This window comes from Emydura macquarii, unplaced genomic scaffold, assembly GCF_026122565.2.
Source record: "Emydura macquarii macquarii isolate MOO-44397 ecotype Brisbane River unplaced genomic scaffold, CSIRO-AGI_Emac_v2 contig_295, whole genome shotgun sequence".
NCBI lineage: Eukaryota > Metazoa > Chordata > Testudines > Chelidae > Emydura > Emydura macquarii.
Genome location: NW_027130432.1, coordinates 14,287,915 through 14,312,443, shown reverse-complemented (window position 1 = coordinate 14,312,443; position 24,529 = coordinate 14,287,915). Strand labels below are relative to the sequence as shown.

The 24,529-nt window shown below is 45.9% G+C and overlaps 2 protein-coding genes across 2 annotated transcripts in view; one reads left to right on the top strand and one right to left on the bottom strand.

The window, feature by feature from the left end:
- The window catches only part of CENPT (centromere protein T), a 40,629-nt gene extending 24,414 nt beyond the window's left edge, over positions 1-16,215 (bottom strand). The window contains exons 1-7 of the mRNA XM_067553046.1: positions 15,791-16,215; positions 15,277-15,409; positions 13,657-13,783; positions 12,898-12,991; positions 5,745-5,878; positions 4,661-4,694; positions 2,875-3,020 (exon numbers count right to left, since the gene is read on the bottom strand). Coding sequence (XP_067409147.1) covers positions 2,875-3,020; positions 4,661-4,694; positions 5,745-5,878; positions 12,898-12,991; positions 13,657-13,783; positions 15,277-15,408 — 667 coding nt within the window. The 5' untranslated portion in view covers position 15,409; positions 15,791-16,215. The remainder of the gene's footprint in view (positions 1-2,874; positions 3,021-4,660; positions 4,695-5,744; positions 5,879-12,897; positions 12,992-13,656; positions 13,784-15,276; positions 15,410-15,790) is intronic.
- A 2,815-nt stretch (positions 16,216-19,030) lies between these two features.
- On the top strand, positions 19,031-22,395 carry THAP11 (THAP domain containing 11). Its single transcript, XM_067553091.1, has one exon. It carries the CDS (start codon positions 19,181-19,183, stop codon positions 19,892-19,894), a length of 714 nt encoding a protein of 237 aa, XP_067409192.1. The 5' UTR covers positions 19,031-19,180; the 3' UTR covers positions 19,895-22,395.
- The last annotated feature ends 2,134 nt before the right edge of the window (positions 22,396-24,529 follow it).

The window sequence follows — 24,529 nt, the reverse complement described above, 5'->3', positions numbered from 1 at the left end:
TCCAGAACCTAGGGCACCCACAGAATTGCTGGAAGACGTCACTCTGTCAGTAGCTGCTGAAAAATTCTCATGGAGTTCCCCATCTGTCAAAGGCCCACGTGAACAGGTCTTTCATGCACTTGGATTGCCTAGGGCCAAGAACAATTAGAGGACAGATAGGAGATTTCCAAACCAATTTGCAAGTAGAACAAATCAGATCAGAGTTATAACAACCTCTACCCTAGAAAGGGGAGAAATAGTTCCATCCTTATGAGAGCTTTGAGGACAGCACAATGGATGCGCATCATTGTTGTGGCATTGCTAGAGACTTCAGCGCAATACTGGTCCCTACTGAGGGCCCAGCCCATAAAGCAGCCCATAAAACAGAGAGAGTTAAAAAGCACAGTAAGCGGGATATGTTAGGAAGGACAAGAGAACTCAATAGCAGTTCAACAAGGCATCTTCTGCAGAAAGATACAAGTGTAGAGATGTGGTCAGTTCTGCTGTAAATAAAAGTCAGGCAATCTCTGCATTCTGGGGTCTTTGCCAGGCCTGCATTCCTCACCAGTCTGTTCCAAGCCCTGACTAACTGTCTGCTATGGAACAGTGGAGCTACCCACCCATTTGGTAATGCTAGCCACCAAGCGCAAACACCACAGTTTGCTAAGGGCTGTGCTAGCTTCTTGGAGCAATTCAAGGCGTGGCTATTTATAAAGCTCTGAAATGCTTTGGATTCTGGCCCCCTCTTCCGTTCCATGAAAGCACACTAAGAGCTTGTCTACCCTTGGAGCTAGACACGCGATTCCCCACTCAAGTACTTACTTGTGCTAGCTCAGTTCAAATTAGTACTGTAGCCACAATAGCTTGGGCAGCAGCAGCATGGGCTGGCCACCCCAAGTACAAACCCACCTGGACCCCGGGGGCTCTGTAGGGTGGCTAACTTATACCACTGCCTGTGCTACTGCAGCTATTGTTAGTGTGCTAGCTCAATGAGAGTAACATCTGCTCAAGCTGGAAATCATATCCCTTGCTTCAAATGTAGGCATGGGCTATGGTGATTAGAATTTTATCAGATAGATCATGAAAGAGCTAAGGCATCCTTCCCAACAATCCCTAGATTTGAATATTCCTGCGCTGGAGACAAGTCCTGCTCAGTGGAGAGCCCCCAAATTATGGAATTTGCTTCCTCCATTGCTCTGACAGAGTCAGAGCACATGGGGCACAGTGCAAATATTACCCACCCAGAGCAGGGATGGTTTTAAACATAGTACCACAACACACACAGCTTGCACAAGCCCCAATCTTCTGGGACCACACCCAGCTCTGACCTCTTCAGCAGAGCCCCAAGGTGCAGTGAAGTAACCTTGGCATTCCAGACAGATCATACAAAATTCACAGAGACATTAAAATTCTGTAGCATACGTACATATTAACTCATGAATGCTGCATGAGACTCATGTATTATGAGGACTATCTGATTGGGGGAAGGGAGGTTAGTGGTGAGCCTACTTTTAGAATGTCCTTTTCATTACTTGGGCTTTCTTTTTTTAAAAAAATTATGTATATCCACCTAGCGATATCTGTGATGGATGCATTTTTATTTTTATACATTTATAGAAAAGAAATATTAGCCTTGTGCCCTTTTTCTGTTTTTTTTTTTTTTTGTTTGTTTGTTTGTTTTTTGATGGAAGGTGGAGAACTAATGAAACAACGATGACGCCACAAGATTTTTAGCCAAGACTATTTAAAACTCTGGCTTTGTCAACACCTATTGAACTTCAATGGCTAGTACATATTATGGAGAAATAAGATCTTTGCTAAAGATTCAACATCCTACTCCTTCAACAAAAGTGGGCACTCCAGTACCAAAGCTCTGAGAGTCCTAAAAGGCCCTCCAACAAAACTAGGCGAGAGCCGAGCTGACATTCCTGAAATTTCCAAAAGTAAAAAACACGCAGGAAAATGTTTACAGAAAACCCATTCAGGCCTTCTTTCTCCAGCATGAAGCAGCAGAGAGAGAGAGAGCACAAGCCTTGTTTATTTCTTAAAACCCTTTGCAGAACAATCACCATTAAAGTGATTAAAGGGTTTAACATGCCAATGCACACTGCCAACAACACAGAGATCATTAATTTCAAACACAGCAAAATTATTGCCTCAAATTGGAAAGCCTACAAGATCTTCAAATTGCAAGATTGGTCCTCCTGAGCACCTCCCACCCTGCCCCATTGCTCCAGCTACTGGGGAAGAGGACAACAAAGGCCTATGCTCTCAGAGACTTCAGTTCCAGCCTTGATGCCAGTAGCTACATTTCACCTGTATAGTTTCTTCGTGAACAGAAAGGAGTTGAAACAGTAAGTGGTATGCAACACTTTCCCAGCAGTGAGGAACATCGTAAAGTCATGACCACAGCAACACAACCACCATGTAGACTGAGTACAGAAGGAGAAAGTCAAAGGACAAGCTGCTCTGTGCCTATAAATAGATTTGACTGAAATCAGTCAGTCACTACACTTCATTCCCTCCATCTCCTCTCTCAGTCCCAGATCTGCTAAGGCCCAGTCTTACTAAGGAGATGCCAAACAAGAAGCATGGATTAAGGACAACTCAGGCTCCTGACTCCAGTTTAGGCAGTGATGGCTGCTAATTAGCAGGATATAAGTAGACTCAGACTGGTGATACTGAGAGAAGGCAGTTCAGGCACCAAGGATAGGTTGTGCCACCACAGTAGCTAGGAGGTTTGTGCTCCTCTCAACTTTATGTTTAGGATCACTTCCATGTCTTGTCATTGTAAATATGGTAGTGGCCTGGAAATCCTGAAACCCCAGCAATCTGTTTCTCCACACAACACCCCTCCCCACCCAAAACAGGAGAAATAATAGTCACAACACTCACTGCCTTTTATCTGCAGCAAATTCTCCTCCACGCCTCCTTCAAAAGCCTCCACATTGACAGCTTTGCGATTCTTTGGCCTGCGGATTAAGCCTCTTTTTTCAATAGACTCCGGTGGTACTGGGGTAGCAAGAGAGATCTGAAGAGACCTGAAAAGGGAGAGAGAATATAACACCATGTGATACACTGTACCCCAAAGCAGCACACTGTAAACCCCATATTCATCATTTCTGAAGGTTTGTAACAATTCATATTAAGCACACCACATAAAATATCTGATGAAAGGTCATAATCTGCTCAAACCCATTGTGCTATCAAAATATGCGTATCACTAGTATGTATCGAGTTATAAGATTTTGCTGTTATTACAATATGTTAAGCTTGCTAGTAACAGCAGAGGCGGCACCTCTGCCCAGGAGGGGCTCATCAACCATTAGCCAACAAAGAAGTTGTAAACAAAGGATTTACAATACAATGACAGTTGCACAAGACTATACAATAGAGATTGCTCAACTCTATCACTCTTTCGCACAGGAGGAATTGAGCAACCTTGTGGCTCAGCAGGGCCCACCTGGACATGCCTGGTGGACTAGTGTCTAGTGGATGGTCAGAAAATATAAAGGAAGGAACAGGCTGCAGGCCTTTGTCCTTTCTCCTTCTCCATCCACGCAGAAAACAAGAACACTGGAACAGTAAGAGACTGAACCCAGGCTTGGAAGAAGCCTGTATAATGAGAACTGGAACATTCAAGTGCGAGTGAAAAAACTGCCTAATCTAGATGCTGCCTAATGTGTGAGGTTTAAGATTTAGATTGTGTGTTTATCTTTATTTTCTTCGGTACCTATCTCTAATGCCTGCCACTTATACTCAAAGTCCACCTTTCTGTAGTTAATAAACCTGTTTTATATTCTTAACTAAAACAGTGTGTTTCAGTGAAGTGTTTGAAAAAAAAAACCATTCAATTAACAAAAGTTGGTGTGTCTTCTCCATGCTGAGAGAGAGGTAAACCAGGTGATAAACTTACTGGTCAGACTTCTGACCAGGGCAGGACAGGGCAACTTCAGGGTGCAGGGCAGGGAACTGGGGCAGATAAGCTGGAGCCTCTCTCTGTGAGATTTGTGAGTGGCTCTGAGAACATTCATGCAATCTAGCTGGATGTAGCATTCTACCTACTGTTGGGCTGAGTGATAACAGCATCTGGAGGGGTTTGCTGCTTGTCACTAGCAAAGTAGTGTGGGAGACAACCCAGTCTAGGGAGTTAAGGGAGTGCAGTGAGTACCTCGGATCCAGGTGGCACCCAGGGGGACTGTCACACATCACATCTTAGAAATGTAATGGAAGAAGAGCAACAGGATTTGGATCCAGCCTGAATGAGTGGGGCAATGGATAGGGAGGAGTCAAACCAGAAATGATTTAAAAGACCCACTTGCGTCCACAACCCCAGGATTTCAGAGGTATGCAATCAACTGCTACGAACACCCAGTATCAAACTATGGAATTGCTTTATCACTACTGTTTAACCAACAGGACCCTACTGCATGTTGAGGTGATAGGTAAAAAAGTGGGCATGGGGGTGCTGGATATAGGAAGTTCTGCTTCCTGTTGCAGAACTGCCCAACAGAGAAGCTGCTCAGAGCTGATTTACTGCAGCTACGGCGTTCAAGAGACCTCTTCTGAAGACGGTGTACTGGCCCATTCTGCCTGCTTCTCCCAGCTAGAGAAGGTCTGATGAATCAGAGCAGTTGTAGTCATGCCAGTCAAAAGCAGAGGCCTTTGGGTTTTAACTCACCTTGTCAGAGAACTGTTGTCCAACGCTGACATGGCTGAAAAAAGTTTGAGGCACATATTAGCTGAGTATGGCACAACCTGTACAAATATTACACCTAAGGAACTATCCCAGTTTGAGGGAACAAACTTATCCACTCTCCACCTTCCAGGGCCAATTACACTATGATTCCCCAAGAGCAAAGCTAGTATGTTACATCAATTACCAGATATTTAAGACACCATGAATTGGGCAGAAAAAAACCCAGAAAAGTATTCAGTGTGTTTTTCTGTATTTCACTATTTTCAGTTTGTTTTGGGAAAATAAAATAGGACAGCTTCACAATTGCTATTCTGAATTCCAATGCTACTTACTAACATAACATATTAGTGGCTCATTCTCTGAAAGGCCAATATACTGTTGATACAAAAGACAGCATTATGCGAGACAAGCCACCTCATTCAGTAATATTAACCCCATCCATGTTATTAGTCACAATATACTGGAATACTCATCACAACTGCCCTTCTGTGACCCTGTCCCTTCCAGTAATAAAGAAGAGGCTGGGTGGCTTTGGGAGTATATTTAAAACCTAAATACACCACAGTCCCAGGTGAACTAGTTACTAAAAGCTGCCCCTTATCCATGCAGCCCCAGGAAAGAGAAGGTAGATTCGGAGTCTAGTGACGCAGCCATGGCTTTTGGCAGCACAAGACATCTCTGTGATCATTTAATCTGACCTCCTGTGTAACACAGGCCATAGGACTTCCCTGAATTGATTCCTGTTTGAGCTACAGCATATTTTATAGAAAGACATCAAATCTTGATTTATAGATTTCCAGTGATGGGGAATCCATCACAACCCTTAGTAAGTTGTTCCAGTGATTAATTACCCTCACTGTTAAAAAAAATTACATCTTATTTCTAGTATGAATTTGTCTAGCTTTAACTTCCAGCTATTATCTAGTAGATTGAAGAGCCATCTATTATCAAAGAAGTTGCTCAGTGCTGACCTAGTGCAGCTGTGGAGTTCAAAAAAGCTCTTTTGAAGCTCCCTGAAAACTGTGGGAGTGCAGAGTCAAGCAAGAAGTTCCCTGATCTGCCTTACCAAGGTTTCGAGGAAGTCGCTCATCTGCTCCTCTCTCAAATTCAGAAATGCTGAACTTCTTTTTCTTCCTATTCATGTGTAATGCAGTCATAGAAGTGCCCTCAGGAACAAGTTCTGGCAGATGCATTTCCAGGCTACCAAAACAAACAAGCCAAGGCTATAGTGAAGGCCAACATTCTAGTGTTATCATCCAAGTATGCTCAGCTCCCTAAGATCTGCCCCTGAGCTGTAGCGGCAGTAACATGCATTTCTGTTTCCCGCTCTTTGGAGCAGCAGAAATGAGGAACTAAGCGATGATGGGCTCAGCAAATACAAGGAGGTGCACTTGTCTTAACAGCCAAAGCAGATTTCAGGGGGAGAGCAAAAGAGATCCAAACACATGTTTTAATTGAGGAGTTCCATGAACTTGGGACAAAAACAAAGGATCAGATCAGACTCAACCCAGCTTCACATTAATCCCCCACATAAGAACAAGAGGCAACAATGACTGTTTATCACTGTACTGTTTAGTAAACAGGAACGAGCCATCATGAAATGTCACAAATGATATTTGAATATAGGAGGAACAGGAGCAAGGTGCTCCTCTAGTCAGGAACTTGGACCAGGAGCAAAAAGCTAGCAGGAAAGAAAATGTAAAACTGCCAGCATAAATGGGCAAAAAAGGGCAAGAGCTCTTCCATGTGAGAGCAAAGCTTGACTTGAACCTGTTGCAGAGGGAGGACAGAGGGCAATGCTGACCCTTTGAGTGATGGGAAGAACAGAGTCAGCTGAAAGATAGGCAGAGAAGGGGCAGTAGAGATGTTGGGGGGCAGGGAATTGGAAGTCAGTCATGCAATAGGAGGAGAATCAGAGGAGATGGTTCTGCAGCCATATGGACTGGGGGGTTCCAGGTAAAACTAGCAGTCAGAGTCAGACTTCTATTGTGGAGGAGGTGGCACAGAAGGTGCAAAGGGGCACAGAAGCTTGAAGGGAGATGTAAAACAGAGAAGGAAAGGGAGCAAGAAGAAGCTGAGATAGGGAAGGAGCAATGTGGTGATAATGGAGAGGATCTCAGGGGGTAGAACCAGTTCAAATCCCAACACTGAGGCAGCAAGATCTTCTGCCATCTTACTCCAGTACAAAGCCCATCCCAACGACATTACAGTGTGCTGGATCTGCAGAGCTCCATGGCTACAGGACAACTGAACGCTCCTTCAGACCCTGCTGCGCCCCATTTCTCAGCCCTTTGCACCTATGCCGGTGGGACTAGAGCAGAGTGGTCTGTCAGTTACTCCTCAGTGGGAGCAGCACGCTTGCCGGGGGAGATATGTAGTTTGGCATCCCCTGCTGGAAGAAAAGTGCCTGCCCCATGAATTACAGCTGAATCAATTCACATTTTCATGGGGGTTTTCCCTTCACAGTGACATCTGCTGGGAAAGGTCATGCCCACCATGCAAATACAGGTAAGGAATCGTTTTCAGGCTCTCTGCACAAGTACTACGGCAAAGAATGATTTGGAAGACTCATCTGAGGGAATGGATCAGAAGGAGACACTGTTAATCAGAAGGCAAGGGATGCATTGTCCTAGGGATGGGGGTTCCACAACCACCACTCCCAAGAGGAAGAGAAGGGTGATGGTGGTTGGGGACTCCCTCCTAAGGGGGACGAAGTCATCCGTCTGCCATCTGGACTGGGAAACTAGAGAAGTGTGCTGCTTGCCTGGAGCTAGGATTCAGGATGTGACGGAGAGACTGCCAAGACTCATCAAGTCCTCAGGCCGCTACCCCTTTCTATTTCTCCATGTGGGCACCAACAACACTGCCAAGAATGATCTTGAGCGGATCACTGCGGACTATGTGGCTCTGGGAAGAAGGATAAAGGAGTTTGAAGCGCAAGTGGTGTTCTCATCCATCCTCCCTGTTGAAAGAAAAGGCCCAGGTAGGGACCGTCACGTTGTGAAAGTAAACACATGGTTACCCAGGTGGTATTGGAGAGAGGACTTTGGATTCTTTGACCATGGGATGTTGTTCCAGGAAGAAGGATTACTAGGAAGAGACAGGATTCACCTAACGAAGAGAGGGAAGAGTATCTTCACAGACAAACTGGCTAACCTAGTGAGGAGGGCTTTAAACTAGGTTCAATGGGGGATGGGGACCTAAGCCTGAGGGTAAGTGGGGAAGTAGGACATCACAAGGAAGCAGAAGGAGGAGGATGCAGCAGGGGAGGCCTCCTGATTCATACTGAGAAAGTAGGGCAATCGGCTACTTATCTCAAGTGCATATAAACAAATGCAAGAAGCCTGGGAAACTAGCAGGAGGAATTGGAAGTCCTGGCACAGTCAAGAAACTATGACATGACTGGAATAACCGAGACTTGGTGCAGTAACTCGCACGACTGGAGCACTGTCATGGATGGGTATAAACTGTTCAGGAAGGACAGGCAGGGGCGAAAGGGTGGAGGAGTTGCACTGTATGTAAGAGAGCACTATGATTACTCTGAGCTCCAGTATGAAACTGGAGATAAGCCAATTGAGATCTCTGGGTTAAGCTTAGAAGCAAGAACAATAAGGGTGATGTCGTGGTGGGTGTCTGTTATAGACCACCAGACCAGGAGGACGAGGTGGATGAGGCTTTCTTCAGTCAACTAGGGAAAGTTTCCAGTTCACAGGACCTGATTCTCATGGGGAATTCAATCACCCCGACATCTGCTGGAAGAGCAATACAGCAGAGCACAAACAATTCAGGAAGTTTTTGGATAGTGTTGCAGACAACTTCCTGGTGCAAGTGCTTGAGCAAACAACTAGGGGCCATGCTTCTCTTGACCTGCTGCTCACAAAAATGGAAGATTTGGTAGGGGAAGTAGAAGTGGGTGGCAACCTAGGCAGCAGTGACCATAAGATGGTTGAGTTCAGGATCCTGACAAAAGGAAGAAAAGAGAACAGCAGGATACGGACCATGGACTTCAGAAAAGCAGACTCTGATTCCCTCAGGGAGCTGATGGGCAGGATCCCCTGGAAGGCTAATATGAGGGGAAAAGGAATCCAAAAGAGCTGGCTGTATTTTAAAGAAACCTTATTGAGGACGCAGGAACAAACCATCCCGATGTGCAGAAAGAATAGCAAATATGGTAGGCGCCTAGCTTGGCTTAACAAAGAAGTCTTTGGTGAACTTAAACACAAGAAAGAAGCTCACAAGAAGTGGAAGCCTGGTCAGAGGACTAGGGAGGATTATAAAAATACTGCTCGAACATGCAGGAATGAAATCAGGAAGGCCAAAGCAAAACTGGAGTTGCAGCTAGCAAGGGATGTGAAGGGAAACAAGAAGGGTTTCTATAGGTATGTTACCAACAAGAGGAAGATTAGGGAAAGTGTGGGCCCCTTACAGAATCGGGGAGGCAACCTAGTGACGGAGGATGTGGAGAAAGCTGAGGTACTCAATGCCTTTTTTGCCTCTGTCTTCATAGACAAGGTCAGCTCCCAGACTATTGCACTGGGCAGCACAGAATGGGAAGGAGGTGAACATCCCGCAGTGCTGAAGGAACAGATCCAAGACTATTTAGAAAGATTGGACATATACAAGTCCATGAGGCTGGATGCAATGCACCCAAGGGTGCTGAGGGAGTTGGCTGAGGTGATTTCAGAGCCATTAGCTATTATCTTTGAAAGCTCGTGGCAATTGGGGGAGGTCCCTGATGACTGGAAAAAAGCAAATATAGTGCCCATCTTCAAGAAAGGGAGGAAAGAGGAACTGGGGAACTACAGACTAGTCAGCCTCACCTCAATCCCAGGAAAAATCATGGAGCAGGTCCTCAAGGAATCCATTTTAAGGCACTTGGAAGAGAGGAAGGTGATCAGGAACAGTCAACATGGATTCACCAAGGGAAAGTCATGCCTGACCAATCTGATTGCTTTCTATGAAGAAGTGACTGGCTTTGTGGATGTGGAGAAAGCGGTGGACGTGATATACCTTGACTTTAGCAAGATCTCTCTTTGATACGGTCTCTCACAGTATTCTTGTCAGCAAGTTAAAGAAGTATGGGTTGGATGAATGGACTATAAAATGGATAGAGAACTGGCTGGAGCATAGGGTTCAACGAGTAGTGATCAATGGCTCCATGTCTAGCTGGCAGCCGGTCACAAGCGGAGTGCCCCAGGGGTCGGTCCTGGGGCCGGTTTTGTTCAACATCTTCATTAACGATCTGGAGGATGGGGCAGATTGCACCCTCAGAAGATTTGCAGATGACACTAAGCTAGGGGGAGTGGTAGATACCCTGGAAGGTAGGGATAGGACACAGAAGGACTGGGCCAAAAGAAATCTGATGAGGTTCAGCAAGGACAAGTGTAGAGTCCTTGCTGACTGCACTTAGGATGGAAGAATCCCATGCACAGTTACAGACTGGGGACCAATGAGCTAGGCAACAATTCTGCAGGAAAGGACCTAGGGGTAATAGTGAATAAAAGGCTGGATATGAGTCAGCAGTGTGCCCTGGTTGCCAAGAAGGCTAATAGCATATTGGGCTGCATTAGTAGGAGCATTGCCAGCAGATCATGGGAAGTGATCATTCCCCTCTATTTGGCATTGGTGAGGCCACATTTGGAGTATTGTGTCCAGTTTTGGGCCCCCCACTACAAAAAGGATGTGGACAAGTTGGAGAGAGTCCAGCGGAGGGCAACAAAAATGATTAGGGGGCTGGAGCACAAGACTTATGAGGAGAGGCTGAGGGAACTGGGCTTCTTTAGTCTGCAGAAGAGAAGAATGAGGGGGGATTTGATAGCAGCCTTTAACTACCTGAAAGGGGGTTCCAGGGAGGATGCAGCTAGGCTGTTCTCAGTGATGGCAGATGACAGAACAAGGAGCAATGGTCTCAAGTTGCAGTGGGGGAGATCTTGGTTGGACATTAGGAAAAAAATTTTCACTAGGAGGGCAGTGAAGCACTGGAATGGGTTACCTAGGGAGGTGGTGGAATCTCCATCTTTGGAGGTTTTTAAGCTGTGGCTTGACAAAGCCCTGGCTGGGATTATTTAGCTGAGGTTAGTCCTGGTTAGTCCTGCTTTGAGTAGGGGGTTGGACTAGATGACCTCCTGAGATCCCTTCCAACTCTATGATTCTAAGCGCATCTGTTCCACTGCTTTTGTCACAAGTTTAAGGCCAGCATTATTATTAAAGGTGACCTGCAAAGGAGAAAAAAAATCGCGCTGTTGTCCTTTTTTGCTTCTTTATGACATGAAAAAAACCTGAAAGACTGGCTAGAAAAGAAGTGTCTGTCTGTTTTTCACAACTGCTCTGGAAGTCTATAGAACTGGAAAAACAGTAACACACAAGTGCCAACAAAAATCTGGGCAATGGACAGAAGAAAAGGGATTTTTTGGCCAGACCACTTAAAACTTTGTTTACAACTATTTATTGTGAATGACTAGTTAACATTTTGATAAAGAAAGTCTCTTAAAGATCCAACAATTCCTTCCCTTTGGTTAAGATATAAGCGCTCACAATAAATATTGTCTGAGAATTCCAAGAATTCTACGAGCAAAACCAGGGAAAGAAAAGCCCTCTCATGATTTCTTTCTCCATCATAAAGAAAGAAAAAGGGGCACAGACCTACTTGTTTAAAAATACTGTGCAGGTCATCTTTAAGGTCGGTTATTTGTCATTGCAAGAAAATTCGCAAATATATAGAAAAAATGGAAAGTCGGTGGGGCATTATTTTGAGCAAAATATTGTTTACTTTGCAGTAACAATTAATGACAGCTCTGTATAAGCTCAAAAGCTTGTCTCTCTCACCAGAAGTTTATCCAATAAAATATATTACCTCCCCAGCCTTGTCTCTTTTAAAACTCTAAGACACTCCTCCATTTTCCACTACACTGAATATACAGCCAAGTTCACAAAAGTACATAGAGGAGCTTTGCTTAGTAAGTTAGAGACCATGACTGACTGTGCGGGAAAACACCCTTAAGAAGTCACGATTTGCTTAATCAGCACAGTAAATCTTTTCAGATTGTCAACAAGCTAGAACATAGCATCAATGCCCAGATACTATGGTCTTGCTACTATATAGATATGTCAGAAGCAATTCAGTGTCTAGCAGGCACTTGTTGAAAAGTTCATTTCAGCCTGCATCCTGGAATAACAAGCCTAAATGTGTTTATTTTAGGAGAACAGTTAGTAGTTCCTATAACTGCACCTGTCCAAGTCCACTGCCTATTTTTGTGGTTTTGCAATCACATTTTCATGTTTTAAACAGTTTCTGTGACAAAGTGGAGATAGTCTTAATATCTTCTCTGAATATTCTGTGTGTGCCTCAGTTTCCCCTATGTATTACTCAAGTAGTAGGTGTTGGGTTAAGGGTGTGTGATCTTTGTAATGACCACTAGAGGGCAGGTGTGGCTGCTTTATCTAACTGTGCAGACAATGGCTAGAACCCATCACCTTGCAAAGGTGTTGGAGAGCAGGGGAGGGGTCAGGTGATCTCCTTGGGGGACAGAGGAGGAGACAAAGGCAAAGGGGCAAGGGAGAGAGGCATGTCCGGGGTGGGCTGCTAGAAGAGTCAGTCAGTCCTCTGTGGGGGATTGCACCAGGGCAGAGCCCAAGAATGGGAGTCTGGTGCTTCCCAGTTGGTGGTTGCTGTAACTTTTTGATTCATCTATTAAGAGTCTTTCTACACTGTGATCCTGAGAACTAATAAACCCTCCTGACTTCCACAATGGCTGTGAATCGCTTCTGACTGCAATGCGGGGTGCATGGTCTCTTTGGGGGCATGTAAAAGCTCCCCAGGCGTCCCATCCAGGGGGACTCACTGCAGGGAGCTCATGGCGGAGCAACTCCACAATCACCACTAAACTTCCCAGACACAAACAAACTAAATAGTAAGAATCTGAAGAAATAAAGCATGTCAGTAATTTATACCGTACTGAGATGGGACAGCCCCTCTTCTCCCATGTATTTTCTACTTTTATCCTAAAGAATCACATCTCCAAGGATTTAAGGCTAATGTATTAAAGACATTTTCACAGATATTTTTGAAGTATTTGTGCAGTATATTGAAACTCTGATCTCAGATCAGATAAATCCCATATCTAAATCAGATAAAGCCAAGAAATCCCATGCTTCCCTCCCCCCACTAACAGAAGCTGGAACTCTGTCCATACTTAACAAGTTGACAGGCAACTACTTACCCACTGGAAATCCTCTTAGATGGAGGCTGTGATCCAGACTCTTCAGGTTCTTGGGTCTCACACATTTTAGGAACCAGAGGTGAAACTTGTGGCTCTGTCAACAGAATACTTCAGTTCCGCAAATAAAACTAGTAAGAAAGTTAATATGCCAGTGCAATGAGTGGTACCCCACTCGTTCATCAGGTTAACTTCTTCCTATTTCTAAACTAGAAAAAAATTATGCACTGACTAGGGTGCCACAGTGGAGGCCAGATAAGAGTAGATGGCCAATCAGTGCTCCCCAAGTGGGACCTGCATACTCCATGGCAAGCTAACAATTAATTTTGCAGCCAGACTTTCTACTGGCTAGGTTTTATTAGGATTAGTAGTGTTAAAAAACTCAGGCTGTAACTGACCCAAAATTGTCAGTAGTGGAAATTATTTTTAGAAAATTCTAGTGTAGACAGCATCCTAAAGGCTAAGGCACAATTTCTACACATGAGCAGTGGGTCCAATACTAGAAGACAAAGTGGCAGAAATTCTCTGCCATCTTTGCAAAAGTGAAAAATATATTATCTTGAAAGTGAACATTTCTTGCATGATACATCCAGCTACAATACACTTGTAGCTAGCTACCTTTTGTATAAGAGAATCACAAAATGATCTTAATTCCTGCTCCCCCAAACAGAGTAATTAAAGAATACAAACCACTCCCACTCCCCAGATTCTTTAAAGAATTGTTTCTCTGCTGTCTGCCTTCCTGGAGGCTTTCTGACTTACGGGTCAGGATGATTTTTCTGAGCACCACCCTTGGCGTATCCTTATCAAGATCAGGGAAAATAATTGGTCTCTTCTTTGGCAGGGAGGTTTGGTCAGAAATGCTTTGCCTCCTTGGATCAGATTTCTCCTAGAGCAGAAATCAAAGATGCCCAGTTCAAGCTCTCATTTCCACCAACAAACCTGAATCTTAGAAGCAAAAGTGTTAACGACACATTTTCTGGTTAAAGTTAAGCTAGCTAAAGCCTCCCGCCACATAGCTGTACGAAGTATTTCCTCAGATCAGAGATCCTATCTATCTTTTTGGTTCCAAAAAGATATTGTCCTCCATTTGCTTTTTAGCAGTGTTTGAATTTCACTTTAGGACTGAAGACAGTCCATCATGGTAAATCACTTAAGAGACATAAACAGACACTATACATGGCTCTAATTATGGATGGGAGTCTCAGTTTCATGAGCTACCTCCCCCTCCCCCCCACCGCAAAAAAAGCCATATCTAAAAATAAAAGCACATAACCAAGGTGAACAGCTAAATTAGGCCAAAAATGTTGCTCTCCAATCCACATGATGGATTCAAGTATTTTGTTCTCCCTAGAGGTGTGAAATTGGGAAGATCCATGCACATAGGATTTACCCTTTTTTTTGGTTGAGTTCCTGCCTCCAGCATCATTATGGTTAATAATTTACAAAAAAACATTGTTTCCTTGTGCTCCCCGTCTGTATGCAGTACCCACCTGTTGTCTCGTGCCTTAGATTGTAAGCTTTTCAGGGCAGCTTTATCTCTTTATATGTTTACACAGGGCCTACCACAATAGGACCCTGATTTCAATGTGTTACCACAATGAAAATATTATTAATAAGATGGGCAGAATATTTGAGAGAAGATCTGCAGTACAGAGACTGAAGAACTCTGTTCTTATCAAAGAAAGTGAAGCAGCAGCAGCAGCATCAAGTAGCTGAGTTTTTATTGATGGAAAAAGAGTATCGCACAATCAGAATCCTGCTTCTATGAACGAAGGTTTCTTGGAAAAAGAGAAACTGCTTAGCTGGTGTGACTGATCAGCCTCCTATTCAAACATCAGGAGACAGCTGAAACCCTGTTTCAAATTACCTACACTCATTTAAACCATTTAACTATTTGTATTAAAAACCAGACAGTCCACTACCTGGATGCTGCCTCAGGTAGGCAAACAGCCTTGTGTTTTACCGCTCCAACATGTGAACTCAATTATGCTCCATTGCATAAATTCTAAGGCTGCTAGGGAGTATTATGATCATCTAGTCTGACCTCCTGTTTAACAGAGGCATAGAATGTTCCTGAATTAATTTCCTGCTTGAACTAGAGCAGGTCTTGTAGGAAGAGATTAAATCTTTATTTAAAAAGTTTCCAGTGGTGGAGAATCTTTGGTAAATTATTCCAGTAATTCATTACTCTCACAGTTAAAAGTCTGAACTTTATTTCAAGTCTGAATTTGTCTAGCTTCTTCCAGATGTTGGATCTTGTTATATTTTTGTCTGCTAAACTGAAGATCTCTTTATTTTCAAATTTTTGGTTTCTACAAAGGTACTTTATAGGTTCAGATTCAGACAATCCCAAGGTGATATCAAAGGAGCAAATGGTACCTTTCTCCCCACAGACTGCCGGACCCTCTCTTTCATTTTATGGCGCAGGGCCATCGAGGGAGATAACGTATTGGCATCCTGACTGACTCTGGTAGAGCTCCTGGTCCTGGGGGAAGCCCTGGTGTCAGGCATGCTGAAAAAATACACAAAGTCAAACACATACTGTTCAGTTAGCAGGGTAGGGACAAACCCATGATGCAGTGGTATCAGGGAAATGCTGTCCTCAGAGGAGTGGGTGAAGACTGATGCTGGCTCTACAAGCTACATTAGAGGAGAAAGGAAATTGCTGGGCAGAGCAACAGAGCACAGACTTATATGGCGGGGGACCACCACCCTGTCTCTTGGCCAGGAGGCAGAGCTCTCCCTATGGAAGTTCTTGTGGTGCCCTCCAGCCCCCTCCCCCACACGGCAGGGCTTGGGGGCAGGGCCCTCCCTCCGTGGGCACTAGTAGTCCCCTCCTGGCACCCCCCGTGGCTGGCCCCACCGCTCTGGAGATGGCGGCCTCGGTACCTACTTGCCAAGTTCCCCACACTCCAAGGGGAACGGGGCTCTCGGTTCGGTTCGGTTCGGTTCGGACCCCCCCGCGCGAGCCGAGCCGAGCCCAGCCCAGCCCAGCCCAGCCCAGCCCAACGGCACCAGGCAGTTCCCGTCTCCGTTTCCGGTTCCAGTCCGTCTCCCGCCGACTGATTCAAGCCAAACCTTCGCGAGAGCTCTCAATCACGCCCGCCGCGCGGCGCCTGCTGGGAGTGGTAGTTCTAGACCTGCAGTAAGACGGGCTGTCCCTAGATTTTAGCCCGCGCACCTCCGACTGGGGAGATGGCTGCAACAGACGGCCCCCTGCACGCTGAGTGACTATGGCAACATACCTTTTGGGACCAGAGAAAGACTAAACAGAGCAGGGGACTTGCCCACCCCCCTGTGGGGGGACTCAGCTTTCTCTGGCCTAGCCTCTCCTGCTGTTTTTCTGAAGTTCACTCTGTGGTTTGGATCTCTGCAGAATTCCTGAAAGTGCTGACATTTCAGGGGCTGTGAGCCCCATACACTTTACACCTGTCTACACTGGATTTCAGACTGGCCGCTATACATGGGGCCCCACCTGTATCACCCTATGTCAGTAAGTTTGCATGAGTAGCACTTAGAAAACAAATTTGCTTTCTTGTAATTATAATATATTTGATTTGGGAGAGACAATCACACTCATTCCATTTTTACAAGTTAACTGTGATGAGTAGAAACAAAAGGTATGGAAAAATCATTGAGGAAGAGAGATAGAGGGAAGTTAGTCCACAGGGATCACCATAAATCAAAGCCCAGACATCTTATGTTAGGAGGACATAGGGATCATTCTAGGTCCAGTGTTTCTCAAACTTTTGTAAGCTGAGTCTTACTTAAGAAAAATTAAACCAATTCCCTTGCACTCCTCCCACAGAACTCTGCCATATGTTGTTAAAGGTCTACACAGCTTAAGGTATATATCTTCCCCGCCTAGTCCATCACTGGCTCCATTTTAGCTAATGCCAGTATGACTCTTCATAACATGACATTTCCTGTTCTTTCTTACATGTGTTAATGAGCAGAGAAATAAAGCAGTGCACTTGTTTAAAAAAAGAGACATTTAAAGGACATTCATTGGCATTTGAGTTAGCATTCTTTGAATTGAATCAACCCCATCAGTAGACACCTTCACTACTTTTTTTCTCACTTCAATACTCATTACATAATTACCCATTTTGTTTATTACAATTTCTTATGGACTTGCCACTGCCAGCCTCATGGAAGGTGTCTGTCTTTGTCCCCCTCAGTCTAGCACCATTCTCCTCTCCTTCCTTTTACAGTAGTGGCAATGGATATTCTTTAGCTTTTTTTGTAACTTCTGATGTGTAGACTAACGTCCCTCCCTCTCTTCCTCATTGGTTTTCCCATACCTCTGGTTCTACTCTTCAAAGTTTACTTGTAAAGATGACATGAGATTTATTCTCTCTCACACATTAAATATATTCAATTTACAAGAAAATTTTTTTTTTCTAACTGCCATCCATGAAAACTTACTCTGAGGTCCTGGTCAAGACAGTTCATTTGTGGCTTGTGCATCATCATTACACAATATTCTGCTAGCCAAATTCTGCCTTAATGACAGCTGTCCAATCCCACGGTATTCACATTTTGCCTGCAGTTACACCTTATACTGCTATTCTTGCACATGTTTAACTGGGGACAGAATGTCTTGCAACGATGATGTTATTTAACATTCTCGTTCACAATGTCTGAGCCACAAAAGATTGCAGCTCTCTTTCCCATAGCTGTGCTAGCTCTGCAAGGTTCACTAATAGTAAACTAAGCAGATGTAACTCAGCAAACAGAGCACAAGGCTGTTTAGAAAAGACTGAACCAGAATTATGGGTGCAAATGATAAAGGAATAACTATTTTGCAGAGCACAGACTTGTCTGCATTTTCCTATGCTTTACTCTGAGACTATGAAACACTTTGTCATTTGTTTGTATACCTTCTGCATTGCATTGTTATATATATATATATATATATATATATATATATATATATATATATATTCCACTTGCCAACAGATCCAAGAAGCATGGTACTCCCAGAGAAATGTAGTTCTGTTGGAGTTAGGTGCACTCTGGGAAACATTCTTATACATGAGTGTGGTGGGAGGCATAGTTCTGAGAGGCTTGATAAGGTATATTGTGTGACTGGGTTGCCCACTGTCTCTGTCCCTGTTGAGCTCTGGGAAATGCCCCATCCCTAGGAACAGGATGCTTTAGGGGGGTTGTAGTGCTACTGCTTGGCTAGGGCATGTAGAGACAGGTGCACTGTGGGTTGTGTAGTTCAGCTGCCTGCCTACCTTCTGCTTAAGAAAAGAGTTTCAGGGCTGCAGTGCAGGTTATGAAGGCAAGTCCTTCCTTTTCTTTGATGTACTACAGCAGGTACAAGTTGCCTACCAGCCTGCCGCATCCTGGGTGCTGTACTGCCTATGTGTTCTGGAATGCTTATGTCCCAGGTGTCAACTATCTAATCACTGCCTCATCTGCGTGTTTCACAGCCTTTATTTAGTCTCAACACTCACCTACCTCACAGGGGACACATCACCCCCATCTTACAAATGGGAAACTGAGGCACGGAGAGCTTGTATGGGGACACCCAAGGACTCTCTAGCAGAGCAGGGACCTGAACTTGGGACTCCCGGCTCCCAGGCTAGTGCCCCAAGCGCTGGGTCTGCTGCCTTCCTCTCTAACAGATACCCCAGTGAGCGCCCGCCAACCAGTTTTCCGTCCGTACTTCCAGATGGTTAACTCAGCATCAGCTCACACACAGACAGCGCAGACCGTGCGGCGATGCGGCCCCAGTGCACTGTGGGATCCATAGCCCCATGGCGTCCCAGGTCATTGTGGGGCAGGGAGTTTCTAGGCTGTAGGGGCCGGGGGCATTGTAGATCGGGAAAACCCCGAGCGGTTCACTATGAGATGGACAGGCAAAGTAATAGCCGGCCCGGTCCTGCCGCGGTGCATTATGGAGCAGAATGGCAGATAGTCCGGCGCAGTGCATTGTGGGGCGAGCGGTCTCAACGCGATGCGTCGTGGATTGGACAGCGGGCTCAGTCCCGGCGTGGTGCATTGTGGGGCGGGCGGTCCCGGCGTGTTGCATCATGGGGCGGATAGTCTGGCCTAGTAGTCCCGCCGCGGTGCATTAGGGGTCCGGAAGTCCGGCGCCGCAGTGCGTTGTGGGGCTGGCAGTCCGGCGCGGTCCCTCCAGGCGCGCTGCACTGTGGGGCGGGTAGTTCCGGTTCCGCGGCGGCGGCGGGCGGCGCTGGTTGGGGCGGCGGTCGCGGCGGCCTGTGGGAGCTGTAGTCCCGGGCGGGCGCTCTCCGCCGCGGCCGGCGGGGCCATGCCGGGCTTCACGTGCTGCGTGCCCGGCTGCTACAACAACTCGCACCGCGACAAGGCGCTGCACTTCTACACCTTCCCCAAGGACCCCGAACTGCGGCGCCTCTGGCTGAAGAACGTGTCGCGCGCCGGCGTCAGCGGCTGCTTCAGCACTTTCCAGCCCACCACGGGCCACCGCGTGTGCAGCGAGCACTTCCCGGGCGGGCGCAAGTCCTACCTGGTGCGCGTGCCCACCATCTTCCCGCTGCGCGGCGTCAACGAGCGCAAGGGGGCCCGCGCCCGCCGCGCCCGTCCCGCGCAGCCGCCGCCGCCCCCCGCGCCCGCGCTGCTGCTGGCCCTGCCCGCTGGCGCCGATCCCCAGCCCGGCCCGGCCCCGTCCGGCGCCGCCGAGGACGTGAAGCCCATCGACCTGACGGTGCAGGTGGAGTTCGGGCCCGAGGACCCGGCGCGGCTGGCGGGCGAGGAGGGCGCGGCCGAGGGCGGCCCCGCCGACCACTCGTACTCGCTGTCGTCGGGCACCACGGCCGAGGAGCTGCTGCGCAAGCTGAACGAGCAGCGGGACATCATCGCGCTGCTGCAGGTGAAGATGAAGGAGATGAAGGGCAACATCCGCCGCCTGCGCCTGGCCGAGGCCCAGCTCCGCGAGGAGATCCGCGAGAAGGACCGGCTGCTGCACGCCGCCAGCGCCGGGGCCCGAAAGCGGCCCGGCCTCTGAGACCCCAGCCCGGCCACTGGGGCGCTGGGCTCAGCCTCTGAGATCCTCGGCCCGAGAAGCCCAGCGTGCCAGGCAGCCCAGCCTGTGGGTGCTGGTGGCCCAGCTCCTGAGCTGCCCAGGTGCTCTGCACAGCCTGCAGCTCACAGCGAGTCTACAGACAAGCCCACATGCCCATTGCAGGGTCTCACAAGATAAACTCATTGACTGCAAGTGATCGCCAGGGCGCTGTCCTCTCCATCTTGGCCGCACCAGCTCCACCCACCCGAGCACCACAGGGTACCAGAGTGTGGAGGAGGTTCTGGCTACCCACTGCATTTCCAGCCCTGTGACCTGGCAAGTGTTGGTGACACTGTGCTTCAAATGTAGGTGGCAGCCAGTGCCCTCTCAGTACTAGGTCTCCCAATGCTCCTGGTTCAGAAAGAGCTGTCCCTGTGTTGTGACAGCATTTGCAAAACTTCTAGACCGGACCCATGTTACCACTAAGTGGATGTAGGGCGATGAGCATCAACAACTGAATGAAACTTGGTACAAATGTTAACGTGTGTAGCAGTCATGCTACTCCCTGGAATGGTATGTTTTAAACTGTAATTGGCGCTGTATCCTCCTTAGAACTGAAAAACTGTTTGGCCTCCTTAAGCAAAGATACAAGGAAAGCTTTAGAAACCCTGTCAGGATGATGCTTCTTCCGTAAATTACTGATGCCATAAAAGACTGTCATTTCATATGTGAAAGAATCCCTTCAAACTAAAGAGTGCTACTGTATGGCGTAGTCATTACTTTCTCTTTGCATTACACACAGTTGTTACAGATCTACAGATGTCTTGATGCTCTCAACCCTTTTAAGGATTATTCTGATCTGGCATAATAGCTTCATGCCTTGTTGACATTCATTGGCTACAGCGAGTCTCATTGGCTTAAACATTTGACTCCATCAAATGTAACTAACAGACATATTGGGCTTTAAAACCCTAGCTTCTTCACAAAGACCTGGGTTGAAATTTTGGCTTAGATCACAAGTTACATGAGTTTTGTCTCCAGTGACTTCGAATCCTTGCTGCTTGCTTGTAATCTAGTTGGCATAACTAGTAGTTTTGGTTTTGGAGAGACTTCCAACTGGAATATCCTGGCATGTTCCAGGATTGAGGCGCATTATAGCCCATCAGTATGGGATGCTTGCACTGTCTCTGGTTCTAGCCAGTGTTAGTCCCTCACTTTTCATGGACAATAAAACAAAACAAAATTGTCCAGAAAAATCATGGGGAGGGGAAGGTGACGTTACCAGAGTTTGGCCTGAGCATCTACTTCCAGTAAGACACTTTCAGATTATTATTAGAAAGCCAGTGAAACTGTAATTCAGTGCCCCTGTGGGGGTTGGTACACCTGAATACATTTGGACAGTGGCACATATTAGAAAAGAACAGTTCATCAGAAGCGTGCCCTATAATTACATCAGAAAATGCCCAGACTCTGCATTTCAGCCAAGTTAGTGGGGAAAAAGTTAGATGTACTAACTACAGATTTGGAATTTTAAGAACTTTTGTAATTAGAGTATATTACACTTGAGTGGATTGGACTGCAGATTTTACACATCTTTTCTAAATGTAAAAAGCATCTTTAGTTGGGAAATGCTGAAATCTCTGTAACACTTTTAGATGGCCAACTGCCCTGTTCATTCTGTCCCCGTAGCTGGCATTACTGCATCTGAAGTGTACACTGGGGATTTGGCAGCTGGCATATGCCCATTCCCATATTCAGTATCCAGATGGCTCAGCTAGACTTCAGTAGGTGCAGCTGATATTATGATGCATTGGTGCATTCTCTTGCATATTGACTCGGATGGTTGACCAGGAAGATGCTAGAGATCTATTCATGTACTAAAAATACATATAATTTTAATTTATTTTTCCAATCTGATACCTGGCTCAGACTGCAACTGTATAGTGTGCAGACTTCAGTGCAAGTCAGAGCTGCACCATGTTTTCATGGGGGGAAGCACTAGCAAACATGCTTGCTACACTGGTGTCTGATTTAACTAATGTAAGGTGGTCAGTCAGATCTCATTTTGATATCTATGCTTCCATCAAGACAATAGGCAGCACAAGGTCTCTTTTTTTCTCTTGCATATTGTAAATGAGACTATTTGTGCATCCTAGCTGCCTGAGTGTTTAGAACGTGCGTGTTGTAATAGTCATGGTAGTTTTCTACCATTGTAATACACTTCAGGACGTTCAGCCATTTGGAGCGCTGGACTGGTTAACTGCTGGACTGTTCCATTTCTCCAGGTTACACTGAGGTGCTAACATGCCTAATTTTAATAAAGTCTATTTTGTTTTGTTATGTTTCCTATTTCAGTGCTGTGTAATGCATGAATGGTTCTCATGGGTTGTCTTTATAATAACAGCGATCAAGTTCATGTTTGCAAAGTGTCCTAGTCTAAACTGGAACTTGGCACTGTGCACTTTAATACACATGCTGTATAGAAGGTCTTCTCGGTCTAATAACTGATTTGCTGAATCTGGTGTAATCTTATGTAATGCTGTCTCACCACAATTAATAGTTCTACAGCATGTGGTGGAATCTCCATCCCTAGAAGTTTTTAAGGCCCAGCTTGACAAAGTCTTGGCTGGGATGGTTTAGTTGGGGTTGGTCCTGCTTTGAGCAGGGGGTTGGACTAGACGACCTCCTGAGCTCCCTTCCAACCCTCAGCTATGATTCTTCTATGTAATAGGTGAGGTCTCTCAGTGCCTTACACACTGACTCCAGCCTCATAATGCCTGTGTGGGCGAAGGTAAGCGTTACCTCTAGAGAGGTTGTGAGGAAAGCTGGGAATGGAGTTAGGACAGCTGCAGCCTCAGTTCTGTACTAGGTTTTTCACAGTTTAGCTACTGTAACTTGACATGTCTCTCACATAATTCTGGAGGCCCTTCTGCTATTGATTCCCAATGTTGCAGATATATAAAGCCTACATTTTACAGTTCAAATTGGGTTTCCCCTGCATGCACACCTGCCTTCATGCCCTTCTGCTGAGAGTTCAAACGGCTTCAGTGCCACTTCCTAAAGTGCTCAATAGCAACCTCTCCCCCTAGCTAGATTCTGTGTCGGGCAGAGGTTGTAAATCACAGCACCTCCTGTCAGAAAACCAAGAGTGAAGTTGAGGATGGAAGTGTTCCTCTTTTCTTGGGGACTAGTTTTCAGTACAGCAAGCAGGGGAAGAGTCTTGCAAATGCCATTGCATTTAGAGAAGGTATGTTCACTTACCTATGCACATCACCCTTTGGTCTCTTAAAATCTGCAATTAAAATGAAGCGCTCAATGTTTGTAGACAATTTTTTGGCATTGGTATCCACAAATTCTTAAACTAGTCCTTTAGAATAATTTGTAAAGGACAATGAAAGAAGACAGGTGCCAAACTGGCTGTTGCTTTTAGATTGTCCTATTACATTTACTTACCTTAATTTTGGAGCATTTATAGGGAAAGTGGGTGACAGTAATGCACTAACTCTGTAAAACAGTTCCTTAGGCTTGGCTCGCTATATTTCTGTCTCAGTTCAGTGCTAACAGCAGTTTTCCTTTTGAAATCAAAAGATAAGCAAGCAATGCTGGCATAAGCCAAGGTGTGTCTTCTGCTACCAATTAGAGGCCAAATGTAAGCTGCTAAGAAAGGGATTAAAGTCAAGGACCTCTAAGGTGGCATTCTCTGAAATGCTTCCACTTTCATGTGGGGGCCCGTTAGACAGGTAGAACTGCAGGGTCTCACTGTGTGGACAAGACAATAGTATTAGGAGGTGGGGATTTAGGGTTATTAGGAACTGAGGAACCTTTTGGGAAAGACCAAAACCACCCAAACCAGAACCAGATTGCTTGCATTTAAAATTAAAAAGGCCATAGAGAAGTTCTTAAACTAAAGGTGGGGGAAAGCTGACAGGTGTTGAGGCACACACAGTTCAGACATCTCAGGGGAGCATTTATTAAAGGGCAATTGCCCAGACCACTCCATCAAAACAAGTGCAAGGTGATGCCGACTGAAGGAACAATTCCTCAGCGTTGAGGAGTCCTAAATGTAATCCAATGATCTCCTAAGAACTGTAATCAGTCTGCTGTGAGCAAGGGAAGTCGAAGTGAATAAGCACCTAAGAGCTGTGAATTCATCATAAGGGCCAGAAAGCACAGGGAAAAAGTTACCAACCCAGACCCACAGTCAGGAAAAGGTATTGCTTTAATCTATCACATGTATAGTTCCAATGTACAAACTTCATCGCTTCTATGGTTGATCTCTGCCTAAAGCCTCTTGGGAACTTGTTTAATCCCATTTTGGTTTTAAAAACAAGCATTGCCCTATGCAGGGCTGAGGCTGGCATAAGCTAGAGAAGGAAGAGAGATTACAACACTTCACTTCTAAGCAGTACAACCTGCCAGCCACTACAGGGTTGTTCCTTGCAGACTATTTCCCAGTGCTCGGCCCAAACTAGTTTTCAGTGGGTTTGTCAAATTCCCTCCTTGCTCCCACTGCTAGAAATCCTTCCTTTTCAGGTTCCTAGCCAGTCTCTATTCCAACCCCTGCCCACCTTTGCAGCTTCTGAACCACTGGCTCCTTCAATAGTATCTGTCTTAGCTTAGTAACAAACACCTGATAGG